The 20,148-nt window shown below is 32.6% G+C and overlaps 1 protein-coding gene across 5 annotated transcripts in view; it reads left to right on the forward strand.

The window, feature by feature from the left end:
- Positions 1-20,148, forward strand: part of MCTP2 (multiple C2 and transmembrane domain containing 2) — a 266,381-nt gene that overhangs the window by 76,313 nt on the left and 169,920 nt on the right. For 4 of the 5 annotated variants that reach the window (XM_074234164.1, XM_074234162.1, XM_074234166.1 and 1 more), the window contains exons 3-4: positions 895-957; positions 1,728-1,836. In XM_074234164.1, coding sequence (XP_074090265.1) covers positions 895-957; positions 1,728-1,836 — 172 coding nt within the window. The remainder of the gene's footprint in view (positions 1-894; positions 958-1,727; positions 1,837-20,148) is intronic. The other variant, XM_074234165.1, reaches the window with a different exon arrangement.

Consider the following 20,148-nt stretch of genomic DNA (forward strand, 5'->3'; position numbering starts at 1 on the left):
GATATTGTTCAGGATGAGGATCACTTGAAAGAATTTAGGGGAGCCTTAAATTTAGGGAGAAGGCATGTTCTATCTACCTTATAATATCCAAATGGTGTTTATGTGGAAGCAGATTAAACTTCTGACACTTAACTATGAGAACATGGAAATCAGGGGAAGTCAGATTTTGAGTCAAGAAACAAATATGTGTATGTATATTCCCTTTAGCAATTATTACTGTCTCAAACAGGGAATGGTTTCTTATGAATGATTTTTTCCATCCTTGATCCCTTTCATAGAGGTGGAATATTGTAGATGGGATTTATAATTTGAGGAGGATCTAGACTAAATGACCTGACGTCCCTTCCAACTGTCATTCTCTATTTCATGTAATAGTCAACTTGTTTAGAATATGTCTTTAACCCAGAGTTAATGAAATTTCACTCTCCTATTTAGTGAATTTGCAATCTAACAGTTTGAGTCAGGAATACAAATTCCACAAAGGTATAGTATAAAGTAGTATCATTAGACCTCATTTTGGAAAATTTCTCATTTTATTTTCCTTATTTCTACTTCAGTTCCTGAGTATAATATTCTGCCCAAAGTGTTCTGTGAAACTAGTCAATCACACCATACCACGGTATACCAGTCCACACAGGCATTAAAACATTATAGCACTTCCTAGATTCGACTGACATAAAATGTGTAAGAGACACATTTGCAAAGTGAGAACCCTAGTGAAGAGCTGTCTTCAGAATCTTCTGATCCAAACAAAAGCTTTTAGCCTGTCAAATGTTCAAAGGTAATGAAGCACTTTTGGAGGGTGAAGCAACATCTCTCTATATTAGTTCTTTCAATTGATTTATTATCAAGGTTTTTTTTTAAAAAAAAGGTTCTTATTTTTTTAAACAACAGAATCCAGGTGGATCTAGTGATTTGGATTCTTCAGTGACCTCCCAGCATTTTGAAGAGCAATCTGTGAGTTTGTGGTTATTTTATTTTTAAATTCTCTAGCACTCAAGTAAACAATTCTTAGGAAATATTTATTGGAAAGTAAAGCTAGGATTAAGTTTGATTTCAGGTCTATATAGAATGTTGAATACAACCTCATTCATGGAGTTTGTAAAACATTTTGTAATAAACATGCACTGACTTGATATCAACAATATCTTCAGTTCTCAGGATGTTAATTTTGCAATCTCATGTATAAGCTTACAGAGCAGTATTTGATTTAAGACAATAAATGGCTAAGTGCTGACCATGGGCAGAATACTATGTTTGGTCACAGGGAGAGACAGAGAAGTCATCGCATTGTAGAATCAGACCAACTTATGGTGTTACCACAGTTACATAAATGATGATAGACAGTAGATGCTTGCTCTCCAGTGGGAGTGAAGACTAAACAAAACAAGCAACAACATTAAGTTTAGAGGTAATATTCCTGACTAATCAAAGAAGATTTTACCTTGTAAGAGGAATATGAGGAAAGAATTACACAATCTGAAGAATAAAGTTTGCATGTCTATCTTTATGTGTCTCTATGTGTATAAAACTCATAACATACCTATCAACATTTCACCCCTATGAAGAATCATTATCTTTAGCAATTTTTCCCTCCTAAAGGAAGAAAACTTAGTTTTATTTGCTTTTGTTTTGTGTAGTATGTGTGTTTGCATGTACCCATACATGTATTTGTTCTTTGCTTACAAATCAGGAAAAAAAATAAATGTTTTCTCTATCTCTTACAGATTCTAGAAGAAGCAGGAGATTGCTTAAGTAACCTTCCCAGCCCTTTTGCTTATCTCCTCACCATACATCTGAAAGAAGGCAGGAATCTTGTCATTAGAGATCGCTGTGGTAAGGACTCAGTTTTATTGATATGCTATTTGTGTTTTTTCCCCATATTTTCCTTTCAACTCTGGTATTGAACTCTCTATTTCTTTTCTAATTCTGCTACTTACTTTTTTTAGGCATAGGTACATACAAATATTTTCAAGGAGGAAAGAAACATAAACTTGGTCATCAAGTTTCAAAGTGGTATTAGTTTTTTGGAAAATATTAGTATATGATTGTAGGGGTACACTTCTGCAAATACTCTACTATCTTTAATTGAACTTTTCAGAAATGGCATTTTGTTGGCTGATTAGTTTTTGCAACCATATTTTTTGTAATTTAGCATTTTCTAGAATATGTCAGAGATTTCTTGTTAGTCATATTGGGAAGCAAGTTATGATTAATAGATGCAAAATAGGGAGTGAGGAGACTTAAAAGATAGAACTTTTCTCATAAAGAGAAACACTTATGTATAAAGAAAATATCTGCAGACCATAATGCATACCTGTTTGCTTCCTAGCTCTCTACAATGGTTTAAGCCTTTGCTGTCTTCCATATTAAGAACTGAATTCATCAATGTAGGAATAGAAGTTAGAATAACAATCCAAGTTTGTTATACAGTGAAGAAATGTTTGAAAGCATAAGAACTTTAAATGAAGTCATTAAAAATATTTATTTAGGGCAATGGGTTTAAGTGACTTGCTCAGGGTCACACAGCCAGGCTATTAAGTGACTGAGGCCGAATTTGAACTCAGGTCCTCCTGACTTCAGGGCTGGTGCTTTATCCACTTTACCCCAAATGAAGTCATTTTTAAAATTTGAGTTAGCTTCTGGCAAAGTGTTTTTCTGAACATTGAATGTAAGAAAATGTTATATTCTTTAGGTGATCAAATTCTCATCTCCAGAATGAAGTTTTGATGGTTTTCTGAGTGGAGAATTGTTATGCTAAGGATATTTATTATTATTATTTTGGTTCTTAAGTTTTATCATAATAAAAGTTGACTAGGTGTATGGAATGAATAAGGGGTCCCAGTTGTAAGCCAAGCTTTATTTTGCTTTCTAGGCCCATCCACGAATCTTTTATGGTCAATTCTCTTTTTTAAAATTAAGAATGTTAAAGATTAATGTGACAGGATTAAAAATATAAATCAATACTCAACACTGAGAAACTGATTATTAGGAAGTCTGAACTCAAACATGTCATTATGATTGTTGGAAATAAATTTAACTCATTTCAGACACATTCACTTAATTCAAGAGACAGTAAAGACTAAAATAAATATTATGATCAGTGTATGTGGTAATCCATGTTCAAGACTTGATTCCTTACTTCGTTTATTATCCTTCTAAACTTTTATATTCTCATTGTCACCAGTCACCTAACAGATTTCTTGAATTCTTCCAATAGAAGCAATTAAGGCAAAGTGGGGAGTGCAGAGAAGGAAAGGGAACACACTGACTGAAGAGATTTGTGATATGATTCATTTGATTTGTTGATCAGGTTGAAAGAGGGTTAGGAATGAAAAAGGCAGAGCTGAAGAATGAAGACCATTTCAGAAAAAAGGGATCAAAGTGAACCAAAGGCACAAAAGGCACAAAAGTAGAAATACAAGGATGATGATTTCTTAGAGTTTTCTTCTATAAATATGAACTCCTTTTAAATATGTTTTAAGAATTTTTTAAATCAGAGATTATATCAACAGTTCTCAAAGTTGACTGTATTTGACCTACTAATAATTAATTTTTTTATTTTTTTAATCATTTTGATGGAGTTAATTTGAATTTTTATCTTTGAGATAAAGTTTCTCCAAAGTGATCAGTGAGTTAAATTTATTATGCCAAATATATTTGCAATATATTGCTTTCAAATGTTCTAAATATTTAATATCAACCATTTGGGATACATTTTAGTTTAAGGATATAAATGGAAATCACTGTTAATGGTAAGTTAAATTAATTGAATTGCTATTTTGTAGAGAAACTTAAACATTAAATATTTCTGGCAACAATTCATCAACCACAATAACTTAAAAAGTAGTGCTAGGGTAATTGTTAATGAAAGGAGGTGACAGACCAAAATCTGTTTGCTAATTATATATGAGTGAAACTTGAGGCTAAAACTTAAAGGTAAAATACCTTTACAGAGAATCCAGAAAAGTATTTTCTTTATGTCTTTTGTTTTTATTTTAACATTTTTTGAATATATATTTCTTCTAATAAAGGATTAAAAAGAAGGGCAGGAAGCAGTTCATCAAAAATGAGCAACCATCAATAGAGTCTGACAGTCTATACACTCTCTGACAACTATTGCATCCTATCTTTGTAAAGATAGGAAGGTGTCCTTGCAAAGTTATTTCCTGAGATTTTCTTATTTTTCTATTTAATTCCTGAGTATAATTTTGCTTTAACACTTGCTCATTTGTCTTCTAAAATATTTTATTATAATTTATTATAATTTTCTCAAGGAGATGATTTAATATTTCTGGGTTTTGCAGTCATATTTGTGAAACCAGTGAATGGCTACTTCTCAATGAAGGAAAGTAATGGATTCCTAATTTCCCCATCATGAGTCTGTTTCTCCTTTCCCATCACTCCTAAATATCTATTTAGAATGAGCACCTCATTAATATGGTTTTAATATTTTACATATTTACGTATGTATATATACATACATATATACATACATACATATATATATATATATATATATATATATATATATATATATGAGATTAAACAGGTCAGAAGTTATTTGGGGGGGGAATAGTAAAAGAATCTCTTCAATCCAAGACTAAAATGTTTGGATTTTATTTTATTTTGTATCATTTATATCATTGCTTATTTCCATTATATAAAATATAAATGACTATCTCTATTATAATGTTCATTATCAGCATGTGGAAATATTTTTATTTTTTATTTCTTGGCATATTTATATTAAGAAAATGTCTTGTTTTCGTCAGTTTTGTTTGGGACCTAATTTATGGGTCATATTTTTGAAGTAGTTGAAATACATAAATAGTATATTTATTATTTGTAGGTGATGAAATGAGACCTGACACAGTAGATTAAAGTACCTCAAAAACTTTATAACAATAAAATGTTTTCCATTCATGCATTAAAATTATTCAAGATTCTTTGAAAAAACATAACAGAAATATCTTTGTTCAGTGAATGACCCTAAAAATCAAAGTAGAAAATGGGATGTTTGATCTTCAAAAGGGTCCACTAGGTGGCACAGTGGATAGAGCACTGGAGTCAGGATGACCTGAGTTCAAATCCTGCATCAGGCACTTAAAAAATTTAGCTAGCTATGTGACCTTGAGCAAGTCACTTAATCCCATTACCTTGCAAAAACAACAAAAAAAGTGATTACTATGATGAAGGAGATTTTTCACAGTATTTGAGTTGAAGAAGAATTCCCTGGGAATGATGAAGTACTCCAGATCAGAAGTACTGAGTACATGGACCACTAATGCAACAATCCCAAATTCAATCCAAACCAAAATAAAGTATAATTTGGAAATATTTTGCAAAATAAATAAACATAAAATGGAATGTAGATGTTACTTTATAGTTTTCTAAGTTAATATGTGATGTGCAAGAATCCTTATGTATGGTTTAGCCCCTTCATTTCTATTCAAGTTTGATACCTGCTCCAGATGATTTGTTAGTGAATGATACTAGTCAGGCTACACCAAATTCTGGAATATTGAAGAGTTTGGTTTTTTTATTGTATAAATATTTTATTTGTTTTCTAATTATATACAATAGTAGTTTCTACCAATCATTTTTTACAAGGTTTGATTTTTACAATTTTTCCTTCTTTTTCCCTTCCCTCCCCCTCCCTCCAACAGAAGGCAGTTGGATAGTCTTTACATTTTTCCATATGATGTTTAGATCAAAATTGAATGTATTGAGAGAAAAACATATCCTTAAGGAAGAAAGAAAATATTAAAAATAGCAAAATTATATAATTCATAAGACAATGTTGTAAAAATTGAGATAATAATCTTAGGTCTTTGTTTAAACTCCACAGTTCTTTCTGTGGATACAGATGGTATTCTCGATCACAGATCCCCTAAAAGTGTCCCTGACCATTGTAAGTCCATCAAGGTTGATCATCACTCCATATTGTTATTAAGGTGTACAGTGTTCTGGTTCTGCTCATCTCACTCAGCATCAGTTCATGCAAGTCATTCCAGATTTCTTTGAAATCTCATCTTTCCTGATTTCTAATAAAACCATAGTGTTCCATCACCTACATATACTACAGTTTGTTCAGCCATTCCCAAATTAATGTACATCCCTTGATTTCCAATTTTTTTGCCACTATAAACAGAGCTGCTATGAATACGTTTGAACACATGGGGTTTTTACCCTTTCATAGACCAGACAGTATAAATGAATAGTGAATAATACTCAGACTTAAAGATTAGGAGGGCTATGAGTTGGACTTTTTTCAGGGAATTGTAAATATACTTTAATGATGTCAAGCTACTCCAAAATTAATGAGGTGGTCATCCCAAATAGATATTTAGGGATAGTGAGAAAGGATTGGAAAAGCATGCTCATGATGGGGAAATTAGCAATCCACTATTTTCCTGCATTGAGAAGTCACCCCATAGTTCTAACCACATGGTTAACAAGAAGTATGAGTGTAATATTTTGAAATATTTAGTAATCACCTTGACAACTCTAAGGCAGTATTGTTTTTGTTTTTGAGGATTGTAATTGGTAATTTTTTTTTCCAATTATATGTAAAAGTAGTTTTTAACAATTATTTTTGTAAGGTTTTGAGTTCTAAATTTTTTTCCTTTCCTCCCTTTTCTACCAGCTTTTCATTCTATCTATCTCTTTTTTTTAGTTTTTGCAAGGCAATGCAGTTAAGTGGCTTGCCCAAGGCCACACAGCAAGGTAATTATTAAGGTCCGAGGCCGGATTTGAACTCAGGTACTCCTGACTCCAGGGCTGGTGCTCTATCCACTGTGTCACCTAGCTGCCCCCATTCTATCTATCTTGACAGCTATACCAGTATGGTTATATGACTCTGAGACAGGAATTATTGTCTCTCTGTATTTTAGAAAAAAAAGGAATATTCTTCAGAATATAATAGAGGTTTATATTGGGTGTGCTGTAAAATGTAATCACTCAAGAATTTAGAAGAGGAATAAAAGCTTGTCATTGCAAGTGTATGACAGCAAGAGAAGATGGGCTGGTCATATGCCCAGGGTTAAGGATAAGACAGACCAAGGTAGACAATCCAAATATTCTTGGGCTAGTATTCTACTTGTGAGAGAGAAAACTATGAGAACCCCTGTGGCAAACATACATAAGTACAAATACCAGAGTCACAAGGAATGAACAGGAATGGATTGTTATCAAGTCTGCCTCATGGAATGAACATCCACATTGATGAGACAAACACAAAGAGCATATTAGGAAAATATAATGAGACAGGAGAAATCATAGAATACTTGAACTAGAAGAGAGACTGGAGAGACAATCTAATTCACTATTCTCATTTTACAGTGAAGAAATTGAAACCTAGAAGGATTAAATAACCTGCTTATGATGACACAGACTAGTGGAAATTTAGGACTCGATTTCAGGTTTCTGGGTTTCTAAGTTAATTTTTCTGCATGTATATCTGTACATTCTTCCTTACTCTGCCAGTAATATTTTCAAATTTTGTCACTCTCTACTTTCCTTCTCTTCAACACTTATAAATCACAGCAATATTTAGAACTTTTGTCCTAGAAACATTTCAAAGAGTGATGTCTTATAGATTTCGTTATGATTCTTAGTTGATAGATAAATAGATAGGTAGATGATGCATGGATGGAATTTAAGTAAGAGACATGCTGAAGGCAGGTTTCAAACTTATCATGAATTCACTTTAGATTTTTATTTTATCTCTATTTTTATATTTGAATCTACAGTCTATATTTGTCAATCTGGATAAAAACAATTTGTGCCTAACCTCCATTCTTTATAAGCAGCCTATAATGTTCCTTGGAGTGGTATATATAATTAATAGCTTCTCCATACTTCTTTCCTGAAGATTACAGTGTACTGAAATTGAATTTAGCTATGAAAATTTGCTTTTTTAAATTACTGTTTGGTAGAAATAATTTAGGTAAACAAGAAGGTTTTATAATTAGAAGGCATATTAAGTTTTGTACACTTTGTACACTTCAAGATGATTACTTCCATAGAATATCTTATCAGTTGATTGTAAGAAAAAAATGAGGATGCTTGGAAAGACAGTTTGTTTTTTAATCTACTATATTTCCATTGGATTGAAGTGAAATAAAGAATTAAGCCATTTACCTTGAAGCATGAACAATTTTGAATATCTTAAATGAGAGTCTTAAAAGGAGGCTAAAGTATTGTATGTCAGAAATCTGCTATCAGTGAACCCATCTAAAAATAATAAGCCTGACAGGAAAATACTGCTCCAATCATGTGTTTTTGGTAGAAAAAGGAACTCAGCAAGGTGCTGTGATATGGTAAAGCTTTTAGCCAAAGTTTCTTTGTATCACTGGCTTTAGACAATAAGGTCCTTTCTTTGATTAGTTTGATGTCTTGTACCTTGTTTTGTGTTGAAACCAAGAGATTTTGGCAATATCCTGGATGCAGTATATAATTATATAAATATTTTTGGAAACAAACAAAAACAAGTATTTTTAACTCCTTTTGAAGAAGAACTGGGACTCATCAGTGTTTGACACATCTTCATATATTCTTTTTTTTAGAAAGATTTTATTTATTTTTGAGTTTTACAATTTTTCCACTAATCGTGTTTCCCTCACCCTACCCCCCACAGGAGTCAGTCTGTTAATCTTTACATTGTTTCCAGAGTATACATTGATCTAAGTTGAATGTGATGAGAGAGAAATCATATCCTTAAGGAAGAAAAATAAAGTATAAGAGATAGCAAAATTACATAATAAGATATTTTTTTTTCTAAATTAAAGGTAACAGTCTTTGGTCTTAGTTCAAATTCCACAATTCTTTCTCTGGATACAGATGATATTCTCCATCACAGACAGCCCCAAATGGTTCCTTATTGTTGCTCTGATGGAATGAGCAAGTCTATCAAGTTCGAACATCACCCCCATGTTGCTGATAGGGTGTACAGTGTTTTTCTGCTTCTGCTCATCTTACTCAGCATCAGTTCATGCAAATCCCTCCAGGCTTCCCCGAATTCTCATCCCTCCTGGTTTCTAATAGAGCAATAGTGTTCCATGGCATACATATACCACACTTTGTTAAGCCATTGCCCAATTGAAGGACATTTACTTAATTTCCATTTTTTTTGCTACCACAAACAGGGCTGCTATGAATATTTGTACAAGTGATGTTTTTACCTTCTTTGATAATCTTTTCAAGGTATAGACACAGTAATGGTATTGGCGGATCAAAGGGTATGCACAATTTTGTTGCCCTTTGGGTATAGTTCCAAACTATTCTCCAGAAAGGTTGGATGAGTTCACAGCTCCACCAACAATGTATTAGTGTCCCAGATTTCCTACATCCCTTCCAACATTGATCATTGTCCAATCTGAGAGGTGTGAGGTGGTACCTCAGAGAAGCTTTAATTTGCATTTCCTCTAATAAGCAATGATTTAGAGCAATTTTCATATGATTATGGATTGCTTCTATTTCCTCAACATGTTATTTTGATAGGATTTGTGCTGCCTTAGTTTTAATTGGCTTTATGTGCTTAGAAAGAACTGATAAATTAGTGATTATAAAATAGCATATTGATAATATTGATAGCATATTGATGACTATGCCCTTTCTTCCATACACATTTTCCAACTCAAGCTCTGAGAATAGTAATTAAATTAACACTGACCTTCTTAGACAGTACATGTTATTCAATGACTATAATCCCAATCTCCATCCCTATAATTTCACTGGCCAAAACAATTCTCTTTCCTATGGATGTTGTCTCCTCCTTTATAATGTATACTCTTTAAATACAGATATTGATTTGCTTCCTTTTAGTTGTGTCCCTAGCCTTTATACAAAGCCTGGATTATAGTAAACATGCAATAAATATTTTTATCCTTTGATTTATACAGTTGATGGTTTTACTCACATCAGTTATGATATATAATAAACTTAAGATATGTTCCATTGAAAAATATGAATATTTATAAAAAAATAAGGGACAAAGAGGATTCTGAAATGGTTAAGTACAGACTCTTAATTGGAAGGTCTTAAAAGTCAATCTCCTACCCAAAAAAGGACTCTCTACTTTGTTGTTCCACAGTTCCAGTTATTATTTATTAAGGCATGACCTTTCATCTCTTGGATTCCTTTATTTTTTAATAAGATATTTACTCTAAACTAAAAGGTGCCTTCTTAATGTCTATTTTAATTTTTTCTGAATAGCAACATAGAAAGTGAATAATCGCTTTAAAAGTTTACACATACAACCTTCTGATTTTAGGATGTTTACATATGCATATGGTCAATATTCTTCCTTTCCACAATTAATAGGAATAAGAATCCCACATGTAACAAGGTTTTCACTAAACCATACATATTTTATATTGCTATTCTCTTCATATATATATATGCATATATATATATATATATATGTGTGTGTGTGTGTGTGTGTGTGTGTGTGTGTGTGTGTGTGTGTGCATGTGGGAAAGCTAAGTGGTACAGTGGATAGAGCACTATTTCAAGAATTATAGAGTATTAGATTTAGGGTAATCTGTAGACATAAAAAACTGAGGAAATATAAGTAGAAGGAAGTCAGAAGAGGAAGGACAACAGAAACTCAGGTGCTGTTTCCACAAAATGATGAAGAATTAATGAAAGTTATTGGAGGAGTGATAAGAGGTGAGTTAGAAATTGCAGAACCACAGAAATCAAAGGATAGTATTATAGTCAGAAGGAGAGGAATAGTGTCAAATGCTACCATACCATATTCTTCTGGAAAAAATCACAGAGGCCAGAATTAGATAACAGTACAAATTCAACTGGACTGTTTCCAAAACTGCTTTCTTTGTCTCTTTTTATTTCTTAAATGTTGTGCTTTATTCCTGTACCTCTCCTTTTCTTTCTTCTACCTGAAGAAATCATGAGAAAGATCAATTCCTCAGAATGATTTCATTCTTCCAAAGCATTTGATCATCAAAGATCTGAGACTGAGCTATTCTTGAATGACTCCCTTGAGCAGAATAGATTTGATATTCTTAGTTCAGGTAAGCTGCTTTCAATATTTCTTTATTTGGATATTAGATGGAGAGAGCTTTAGTGCTATATAATTTAGTTCTGAGTTTCTAGCTTTCAGAACCAAGAATGTGGTATTATTCTTTGATCTTAGAATTTCCAAAGGTGAATATTGAAAGTATTGATAGTTTTCTGGCATATAATCTCTGTTTAACCTCAATTTCTTCATATCTTTCATGAAGGGGGTAGACCAGTAATTAACAGAAGACATTTGTAAAAATTTATCCCATGTGTCACGGAATTTCAATCTTTACATCTATCCTATCAGAATACAGCTTGTGCTAACCATAAATTCCAAACCTATATTTCTGTTATCCAGAGAATTTTATATGACTCCTTTGGAAAAATCTTAATTATTTCATGCAATAACTATTCCAGCCTCTTGATTTTTTGGTAACTGAGTATAATAAAGTGCCACTTGCAGATAGAAAAATATAGTATGTTGATGCCCTCTTGTGGCCATTTCAGAGTGCTACAATAGGGGAAAGTGAACAACTCCCCAAATTGTATTCTGAATAAAAGTTTGCTAAATTCCCCTATTATCTCGGGCCCAGAAATGAGCTGATTAATGTAATTTTGTTCAGTGTGAATGGCTAAATGTTCTTGTAAAAACTCATGAACTGGCTGTGAAGGTAATTTAAGAATTAGCAGCCCAATTCAGACGCAAACAACTGTCCATTTTTGAAGTATTCATAATACCTTATTTTCAGATGATAGGGAATATTTTGAGTATAATTATGAATATTTATAGATATGGTTTTTAGGTCATTCTTTGTAGAGATTCACTTTATATATAAATACGGGATTTTGTCAGCATGATGAATTATTTGTTAAATCCCAGTGATTTTCCAGGGTCATAACTACTGCTAAGAATATTGACCAGGGTCAGTCATGGGGTTAAGTAGTGTAAGGGAGAGGATTTGAACCTAAAACTTCTAGACTTAAATATAGAATTTATTTGTATACACCTTACCAAATTCATTCTCTAACTCAGAAATTGCTGGTAATAGATTATATAAATGTCATAGTCGAAATACAATAGACTAGTAGGACCTGATTTTTCATTTTATCTATAATGATATGTGATCTTGAGAAAATAATCTAACTTCTTTGTCCTTCAATTTTCTCATCTTTAAAATGAAGGAATTGGACTCTAAAATTCTAATAACACTATGAGTCTGTCAGTGAATAATAGATTTAAAAAAAAACATGCTTCCTATTTATTAGTGCTGAATTTTAATAAGAAAAAAGTGTTATAGACTCATTACTTTGTTTTTCCATGATATATGTGTGTATACATGTTGATAGACAGATTGATAGATAGATAGATGTGCATATACTAATCTAATTAAAAATGTAAAGCTTGTACTAAAACAAAAGAACAAAATCTATTTCTGTCAGTTAAGGATGAATTCTAGGGAACATTGTGGCAAGTTTAGTTCCTGTAGATAAAGATTTTATAGACCATTTAATGTGTTTTGAGCATTTGGAATTGTTTTTATAACTCCAGTCCAAATCACTTATGTTACTGTTTTTATATTTAATCTTTATCTCAGGTTCTTACCAGAATATAATATTTTTCATTCCTAGTCATTTGCTTTAGATTTTTCATTCTTCCGTTGAATTAACTCTCCTTCCTGTTGTTCTTAAGTGAGTTTGTTTGAATTTTATTTACTGTCTGAAGAGGCTGACCACTTCCTTTTACTGACTATCCTCAATTTCATCACTTCCAATTTCTATGTGTGAAATGTGGATTCTTTTTAATATATAACAATTGTGCCTTGTAAATGCTAGAGTTCGTATGTCAAGTCATGTGGCTTAATCTTCCACATTTATAATTAGGTTCTACAAGTTTTACTTAAGTGTCATCATCACCTCTTGTCTGAATTATTGCAATAGCCTCTCTATTGATTTGTCTGCTTCAATTCTCTGCCCTCTTCAAACCATCCTCCTACCAAAAAAGAGAAACATGAGGAAAGAAAGAAAGAAAGGGAGCCATTAGGCTATGGCTCTAAAATAGTGTTTGCTACTTGGGCTAGAGAAGAACAGAAGACACAGCAGGTAGAAGAGTTAAGAAATAAAGAAAATGTGAGATTTTTTAAACTGAACCAATGAATAGGTTCTCTGCACACACATGTTTGTCTTGTAACTGTTTTAGTAATTAATTTATTTACATGAAATTGTAAAAGTCAGTAGAGACCATTATTGGATCTGTTCACAAACAAAGTTCCTCTGGGTTAGTAAGTTTTCCCAGAGCATAAATTTTGCTGACCTGGTATTAAGAAAATCAAGAGTCACCTCTATACCATGATAAGGCACTACAATTAGACCTTTGTGGAATAACACATTGTATAGAAACAAAATATGTAAAAGCCTTTTGAAATTTTCATAAGATACTACTTTTAGTAATGTTCATTTATCTGAAGATTAGATTTCTGATAACCTAGGTTATTCAGAGAGCAGACTTGTAAACTGGAAAAAAATATAAAAACCCCATTTGAATCAGGGGAAGTAAGTTGCTATCAGAAAACTCTGATTTTTAAAATTGTGTATTTTATTGCATGATACAAGTTTTTACCTCTCACTTAGAAACTTTTGAAAAAAAAAAAAAACATAGTTCTGACAAGGTCAGTTATTCAGTTTTCCAGCCCATGGCCAATCAAAAAGGGAGATAGCATTGCTGGAGCGTAGCACACCGAAAGCAAAGTTATAATTATGTAAATTATGACAGTTGCATCTAGTCTAATTGAAATATATAGTGAGAATTCAAATAATTCAACCACTCTATGAATTCATTATATACACAAATCAAGACCTAAATGAAAGTGTAGAAAAGTAGAATATAAGAACACATAAAATATAGTCATCTAGGGTCTTCTGGCCCTACACACCTCAGCACATCCTGAGAGCATCAAACATTACAGAACAAGATAACCCAGTACAGTAATTTTATTTACCAAAAAAAAGGATGAATATTTTTAAAGTGATGTTTTTCTTTTTATATCTCAATCATTTTCATATAAGACCACCCCCACATAGAACAAAGTAAAATAGTTATATCAAAGTCAATCAGTCAATAAACATTTATTCAGTAAATATTGATCAATAATCTATATGTTAGTTACTATGCTAAGCACTGGTTACAAATAAGGAAAAAAAGAATCTCACTACCCTCAAGGAACTTACAATCTAATGAGGAAAGACAGAGCACAAAGGAAAGCAGAAAAGGAGGGGACTGGGATAAGAAGAGAAGGAACTTGGGCTGAGTATAATGGAGGATGCAAAGATAGTAGGTAAAGAAAAGATGTCTGACCCTGAGCCCTCTTTAGATGGAATTTTGGAGAAGAGCTGTCTAGAACACTGTCCATTAAGATGGATCCCAGGTGCAGAGTATACCAAAGGGATGTGAGCACTAAGGTTGATTTGATCTTGCAGGATGATGAGATACAAGTGGGCATGATGGAGAAGTCCAAAGAAGGGAAGCTAGCTAGGAAATGCAAATCACTATAAAATAGTTAAGTCAAATAAGGACTGACATAAAAACCATATATGCAATATTCAGTGTACAGTGTATTGTATTTTGTTCAACTTTATTTGTTTCATGTTACATCTTCTCATTTAATCAACTTTTAGATGCCTTTTAGTCTGTTTTCGCTTAAATTATTGTAGTCATGATGATTATTATTGTCTTGTTTCCATTTTCTTTATTCTGTCAGTTCATACAAGTCTTCCCTCATTTCTCTGAACTCCTTATATTCTTTTGTCCTGGGCAATAATATCCCATAACATTCATGTGATTCACATGAGAGATTACCAAGTAAATAAGGTACTTGAGTCTGCTTGTTTTTATTCTTTTTTTTAAGTTTTTTTGCAAGGCAGATAGGGTTAAGTGGCTTGCCCAAGGCCACACAGCTAGGTAATTGTTAAGTGTCTGAGACCTGATTTGAACCCAAGTACTCCTGAATCCAGGGTTGGTGCTTTATCCACTGCACCACATAGCTGCCCAATGTTTGTTTTTATTCTTGAGAAAAAAGATATTACTATGAATATTTTTGTATAGGTGAGACCTCTCTTTTTGTCTTTGCTCTTAAAGATATTCAATTTAGTCATAGAATTGGTAAATCAAAAATATGATTAATGGTATTTCTTGCATTATTACAAATCATTTTATAGATTTAGTGGAACAAATCACAGCTCCACCAAGAGTAAGTTACTATTTAACATTGAGTATGCCATTTATCCTCTTCAGATTCAATGGCTCTGATTTATTTTAATTTGTATTTCTCATGATTAATCATTTGGTACATTTTAATACAGTTCATATTTTATATTGCTTTTTTAGCAAATGTACATGCCATTTGAGCCATTACCTAGCTATATGCTAGAGAAGACCTCTTTGATTAACAGTAGGTAATTTTGCTGTCTGGTATCTCGACTTCCAATTGAACATATCATTTTAGATCTCCTATAGACAGCACAAATGCAACATATCAGAATCAGGCCTCATTTTCCTTCTCTCCAATCCTTCCCTCTTCTTAATTTTTCTACTTTTGTCACTGGTGCCACCATTCTTCCAGTGACCCGGGTTTTCAAGCTGAGTCATTCTTGATTAGCCTTATTGACACCTCCTATCTAATCAGTCTTGTCAGTTCTACCTTCACAATCAATCATCTATTCATCTTTTGCCACTTACTGGTACAGATCCTTACCACCTCACATCAGAACTATTACATTAACCTCCTAACTGTTCACCCTGCCTCCAGTCTTTTCTCTGTTTAATTCCCCACCAAAATGATATATTAAGCACAATTCTGACTGTTGCCTCTAGTAAAAAATTCAAAAACTCCTATGTTTGACCTTTAAAATCTTTTGTAATCTGTTTTTCCCCTAACATTCAGGCTTTTTTTCTATATTATTTCACTATATTTCAGTGAAATTGACCTGATTATTGTATTCCATATAGGATATACCATGTTATGCCTCTCATCCTAATTACTATTCCCTCTGGTAGAAAGTACTCCAATCTGCTATATCGACTCCTAAGTTTTTTTCAAATCTTAAACGTGTTCCTCCTCAGGCAATTATTTTACATATATTTTGTATTCTTATGTATATGTTGTTTCTCCCAATAGAATTAAAGCTCTTTAAAGACAGAAATTATTTGGGTTTTTTTTTTTTTTTGGTAACCCCTGTAACTAGCAAAGTACCAGACACCTTAATAAATGCTAGGTGAATTGAGCTAAATTCAATGCTGTGTTGCAAAGGAAATTCTATCTTGTAAAGCAAGAAGAGAATTCTAAGGACTGATGTATTGGAGAATGGTTTAGAGTAAGGTATCTTTTTAGATAGAGGGTCCTTTAAATTTAAAGACATCTAGGAAGGAAGCAGGTTTTCTAAGACTAAGTCAAGTTTATGGAAATGGAAGTATAATAGTGGAAATTTGCAATTAGTTTTAGGGTAATATTTTGTATTCATAGTGTTCTCTTTTCTTTTTTTTAATTAAAAAAAAACTTAGGACTCTCTTTTTAGTAAAGAGTACCAGATTTAAGGGGTGGCTAGGTGATGCAGTAGTTAGAAAACTGACCCTGGAGTCAGGAGGACCTGAGTTCAATTCCGGCCTCAGACACTTAATAATTACCTAGCTGTGTGGCCTTGGGCAAGCCACTTAACCCTATTGCCTTGCAAAAACTAAAAAACAAGTGCCAGATTTGGCAAAGTTTTCCAGGAGTTAAGTCATATTATGAACTAACTGGAATGTATTTGATGAGAAATTAAGTGCCTACTGGGACTATTATGAAAGACTTTAGAGGATAGAAAAACATGAACTGGACATTGAAGAAATGGGTATAATTTGGATATGCTCAGGAAATTTCGTTCCAAACATGGAGCAAACATGAGCAAAAATTTGGAAGTTGTTTATTAATAGTTTGTAATAGACCTGGATAAAAGGAAGCATATATTGGTGACCAAACAAAATAAGGTTAAATAGATGATGCTAGTTTGTACACATTTCCAAAAACTACATAAAAGAGTGGATAATTTATGCATTGGAACTTTGGAAGCATGGAACTTTGAGCATTTTAATAACATTTAATAACATGGTGAAATTCCTATTTAGAAAAAACAGTCAATAATAACTTATATTATTATTGTTATTATGTGTTAAATATTGGGCTAATCGCTTTACAATTATAATCTTATACAATTATAATCTCATAATAATCAGAAATAGCTTGTGTCTGAGACATATAGTCGACTATTGCACAATACTCTAACCACTGTATCAATCTTGAACTAGCATACAAATTATATTGGTAAAAAAACCCTAAAAGTCAACATAATTCAGTGACAATACATGATGGTGAAAGATATGTAAGTACCTTAAATTTCCCAAGCTTGAAAGACTCTGAAAATTGTGGTACCACTGATGAAGATAGGAAAGTATGAGAAAGAAGACAGTTTGGTTTTTTTCATACTTTTCACTTCTCTATATTATGATAGCCAATCAGTTACAAGTACTTACAAGGTACAAGGCACTGTGCCAACCACTGGTGATGTAAAGAAAGACAAAAGCATTCTTCCTGTGTCAAGGAACAGAGATTGTAATGGAAGAGATATTTAAATGATTAGGTGTATATAAAATATATACAGATTTCATGAAGGAATTTTAAAGAGGACTATAGTGGCACCTGAGGGTATGGGAAAATCTCCTACCAGCAAGTGGGATTTGATCTCAGTTTTGAAAGAAGCCAGACAAACTAAAAGGTGAAGATGAGAGACCAGAGCATTTTAAGCATGAATCTTTGATAATCTGCAAGTAGGTCATTGTATCTGGATCATAAGAGCACTCCTTGCTGATTAACTTAGAGATACTGTCTAGCTCTGAAGGTCAATCAAAGATTTACTATAGGAATATCCACATTGTCAAGTTTTTATTGGATTATTTCAGATTGCATCTAATTTCTAACTAGAGTAGATATGAAAAACTAACCCCAGAACTGGTCCATTATCTCCGAAATCCACAAAAGTTTAGATAAAATTACTTTGGTCCCCTCTTGACCTCAATCCTTCCCTACAGCTAGAACCAAACAAGCCTCCAGGAGTCAGGAGCAAAGTGTTAGAATAATTTACTTATGCAAGCGATCTTTTCTTACTATCATTTCTTCTATATTGTCTTTTATCCTTATGAACATTCTAGAGTGGGTTCTTTCAACTGTTTTTTTGGTGTGGTCAAAAATAACCAAATCTTTATGTTTATCCTTGTCAAGAACTCATTCTAAGTTCCCTAAGTTCTAAGTAGTAGTTTAGATTTGATAATGAGCAATATAATGACTAAAAGATTGATTTTTAATGTTTCTGTAACATTGTTTAGAATCAAATTTGAGGATTCAATTTTACAATCCATCACTTAAATGCAAAACAAGCTACCTTTATAGTGGAAAGGTTTGATTTGAAGTCTAACTTTTGATTAAAAGCATTAGTACAGGTAGTGATAATTATGACTGAATCTATGTTATCAGAAGTATAAGTAATTGAAGTAAGAAGTGATTCTTAGCATCCCTGACCTCAGGGGTACATCACTCATTTATAAGATGCTTTATGACTCTACAAAGTGCTTTCCCCAAATTAGTATTATAAGGTAGAGAGTACTACTTATTCTTCCATTTTAAAGAAGAGGAAACAAGAGGTAAAATTAATTTGCCCATGGTCATAAGCCTATTATCAAGCCTGGATGAGATTCAAATTTGTTTTTGTTTACTCCAAATATTACTGTTCTTTGTTCTATATATGTATAGGATATTAATAAAGAAGATTTTTATATTTTTAAATATTACCATCAAATTATTTTAAATACAAACCTATATTCTCTAATGCAGTAATTCTGAAGATTTTGGAACACCACCAATAATCATTATTAAATGTAATCCAAAAAGCAATGGAAAACTACACAGTAAATTTAAGTACTGTATGTTACTGAATGATAATGACAATGATTTCCCTAATAGAAGAATATTAAGATACATCACTAAGGACCTGAATGACTAAATACATCAGTGGGCAAGTCATAGCAAGAAGAAAGAAGTCAGATCACCCAATGGTACATCAATGCTTCCTTCTACCAGGGTATTAAACTTACATGAGGAAAGTTGCTGACACATCAGGGTCAACTCTCCATGAACAATTTCTTGAAAGACATGAATTAGAATTGCTCAGAATGAAATGAGAAGACATGGGTATATTATGACTCCTCTCACTGGAGAGAAAACCTAAATCACTTTAATCATAGATCTCTAAAAGTGTCAAAACTTGAATGACTTGGCTCCTTTCAAAAAATTATAAAAAAATATTAAACTTGGAAGGTACCCTAAAAATCATTTAATTTAGTACCTTTATTTTCTGAGAAAACCAACCAAGACCAAAATAGTGAAGACCAATCCAGTGAAGTTTGAAGTCAAATTAGTTGAATATGTTTGCCCCTTAATTGCTCGTTGTACCTCTCTGTTACCCAGAACTTTTACCATTCCTGAAGCTATGTTCATTTTCCTCTGTAAAACTGGATTTTGAGCTTGGTCCTCTGCCCTCTTTTGTATTGTTCTATATGGTACTGCTGTCCAGTAAGCAAGCACTATATTTCATTAAGGTTCTGTCTGACTGCTTCAGGGATACCCTGGAGCCACTTTGAAACAGTGCAGCCTCAGATGCCTCTCGTTTACTGTTTTGTCTGTATTAGAGACAAACTGTAAACAACCTAAGGACATATACTTAGGTTTAATTTACTATGTCTCTTCCATTTAGTTCAGTGGGAGTTTCTCCATGATGTTTTATTTTATCTGACAACACAAATAGTTGATTTCTGGACCAGTAAACTGGGAATGATTTTGTTGCTGGATGCTGCCTCTTTTCATGATTTACATCTTGTCTTTGCTTGTGAAAATAATTTAACTAGTAGTATATGTGTGGAGGAAAAGGGAAAGTTAAAGGGGAGGGTAACTTCTTTGTGACTTGAATATGGTTTCATATGCCAGTTATACTGGAAATGAAGCCCTTAATTAACATTGAAGCATTTTATCATTACATCAT

This window comes from Macrotis lagotis, chromosome 4 (genome assembly GCF_037893015.1).
Source record: "Macrotis lagotis isolate mMagLag1 chromosome 4, bilby.v1.9.chrom.fasta, whole genome shotgun sequence".
NCBI lineage: Eukaryota > Metazoa > Chordata > Mammalia > Peramelemorphia > Peramelidae > Macrotis > Macrotis lagotis.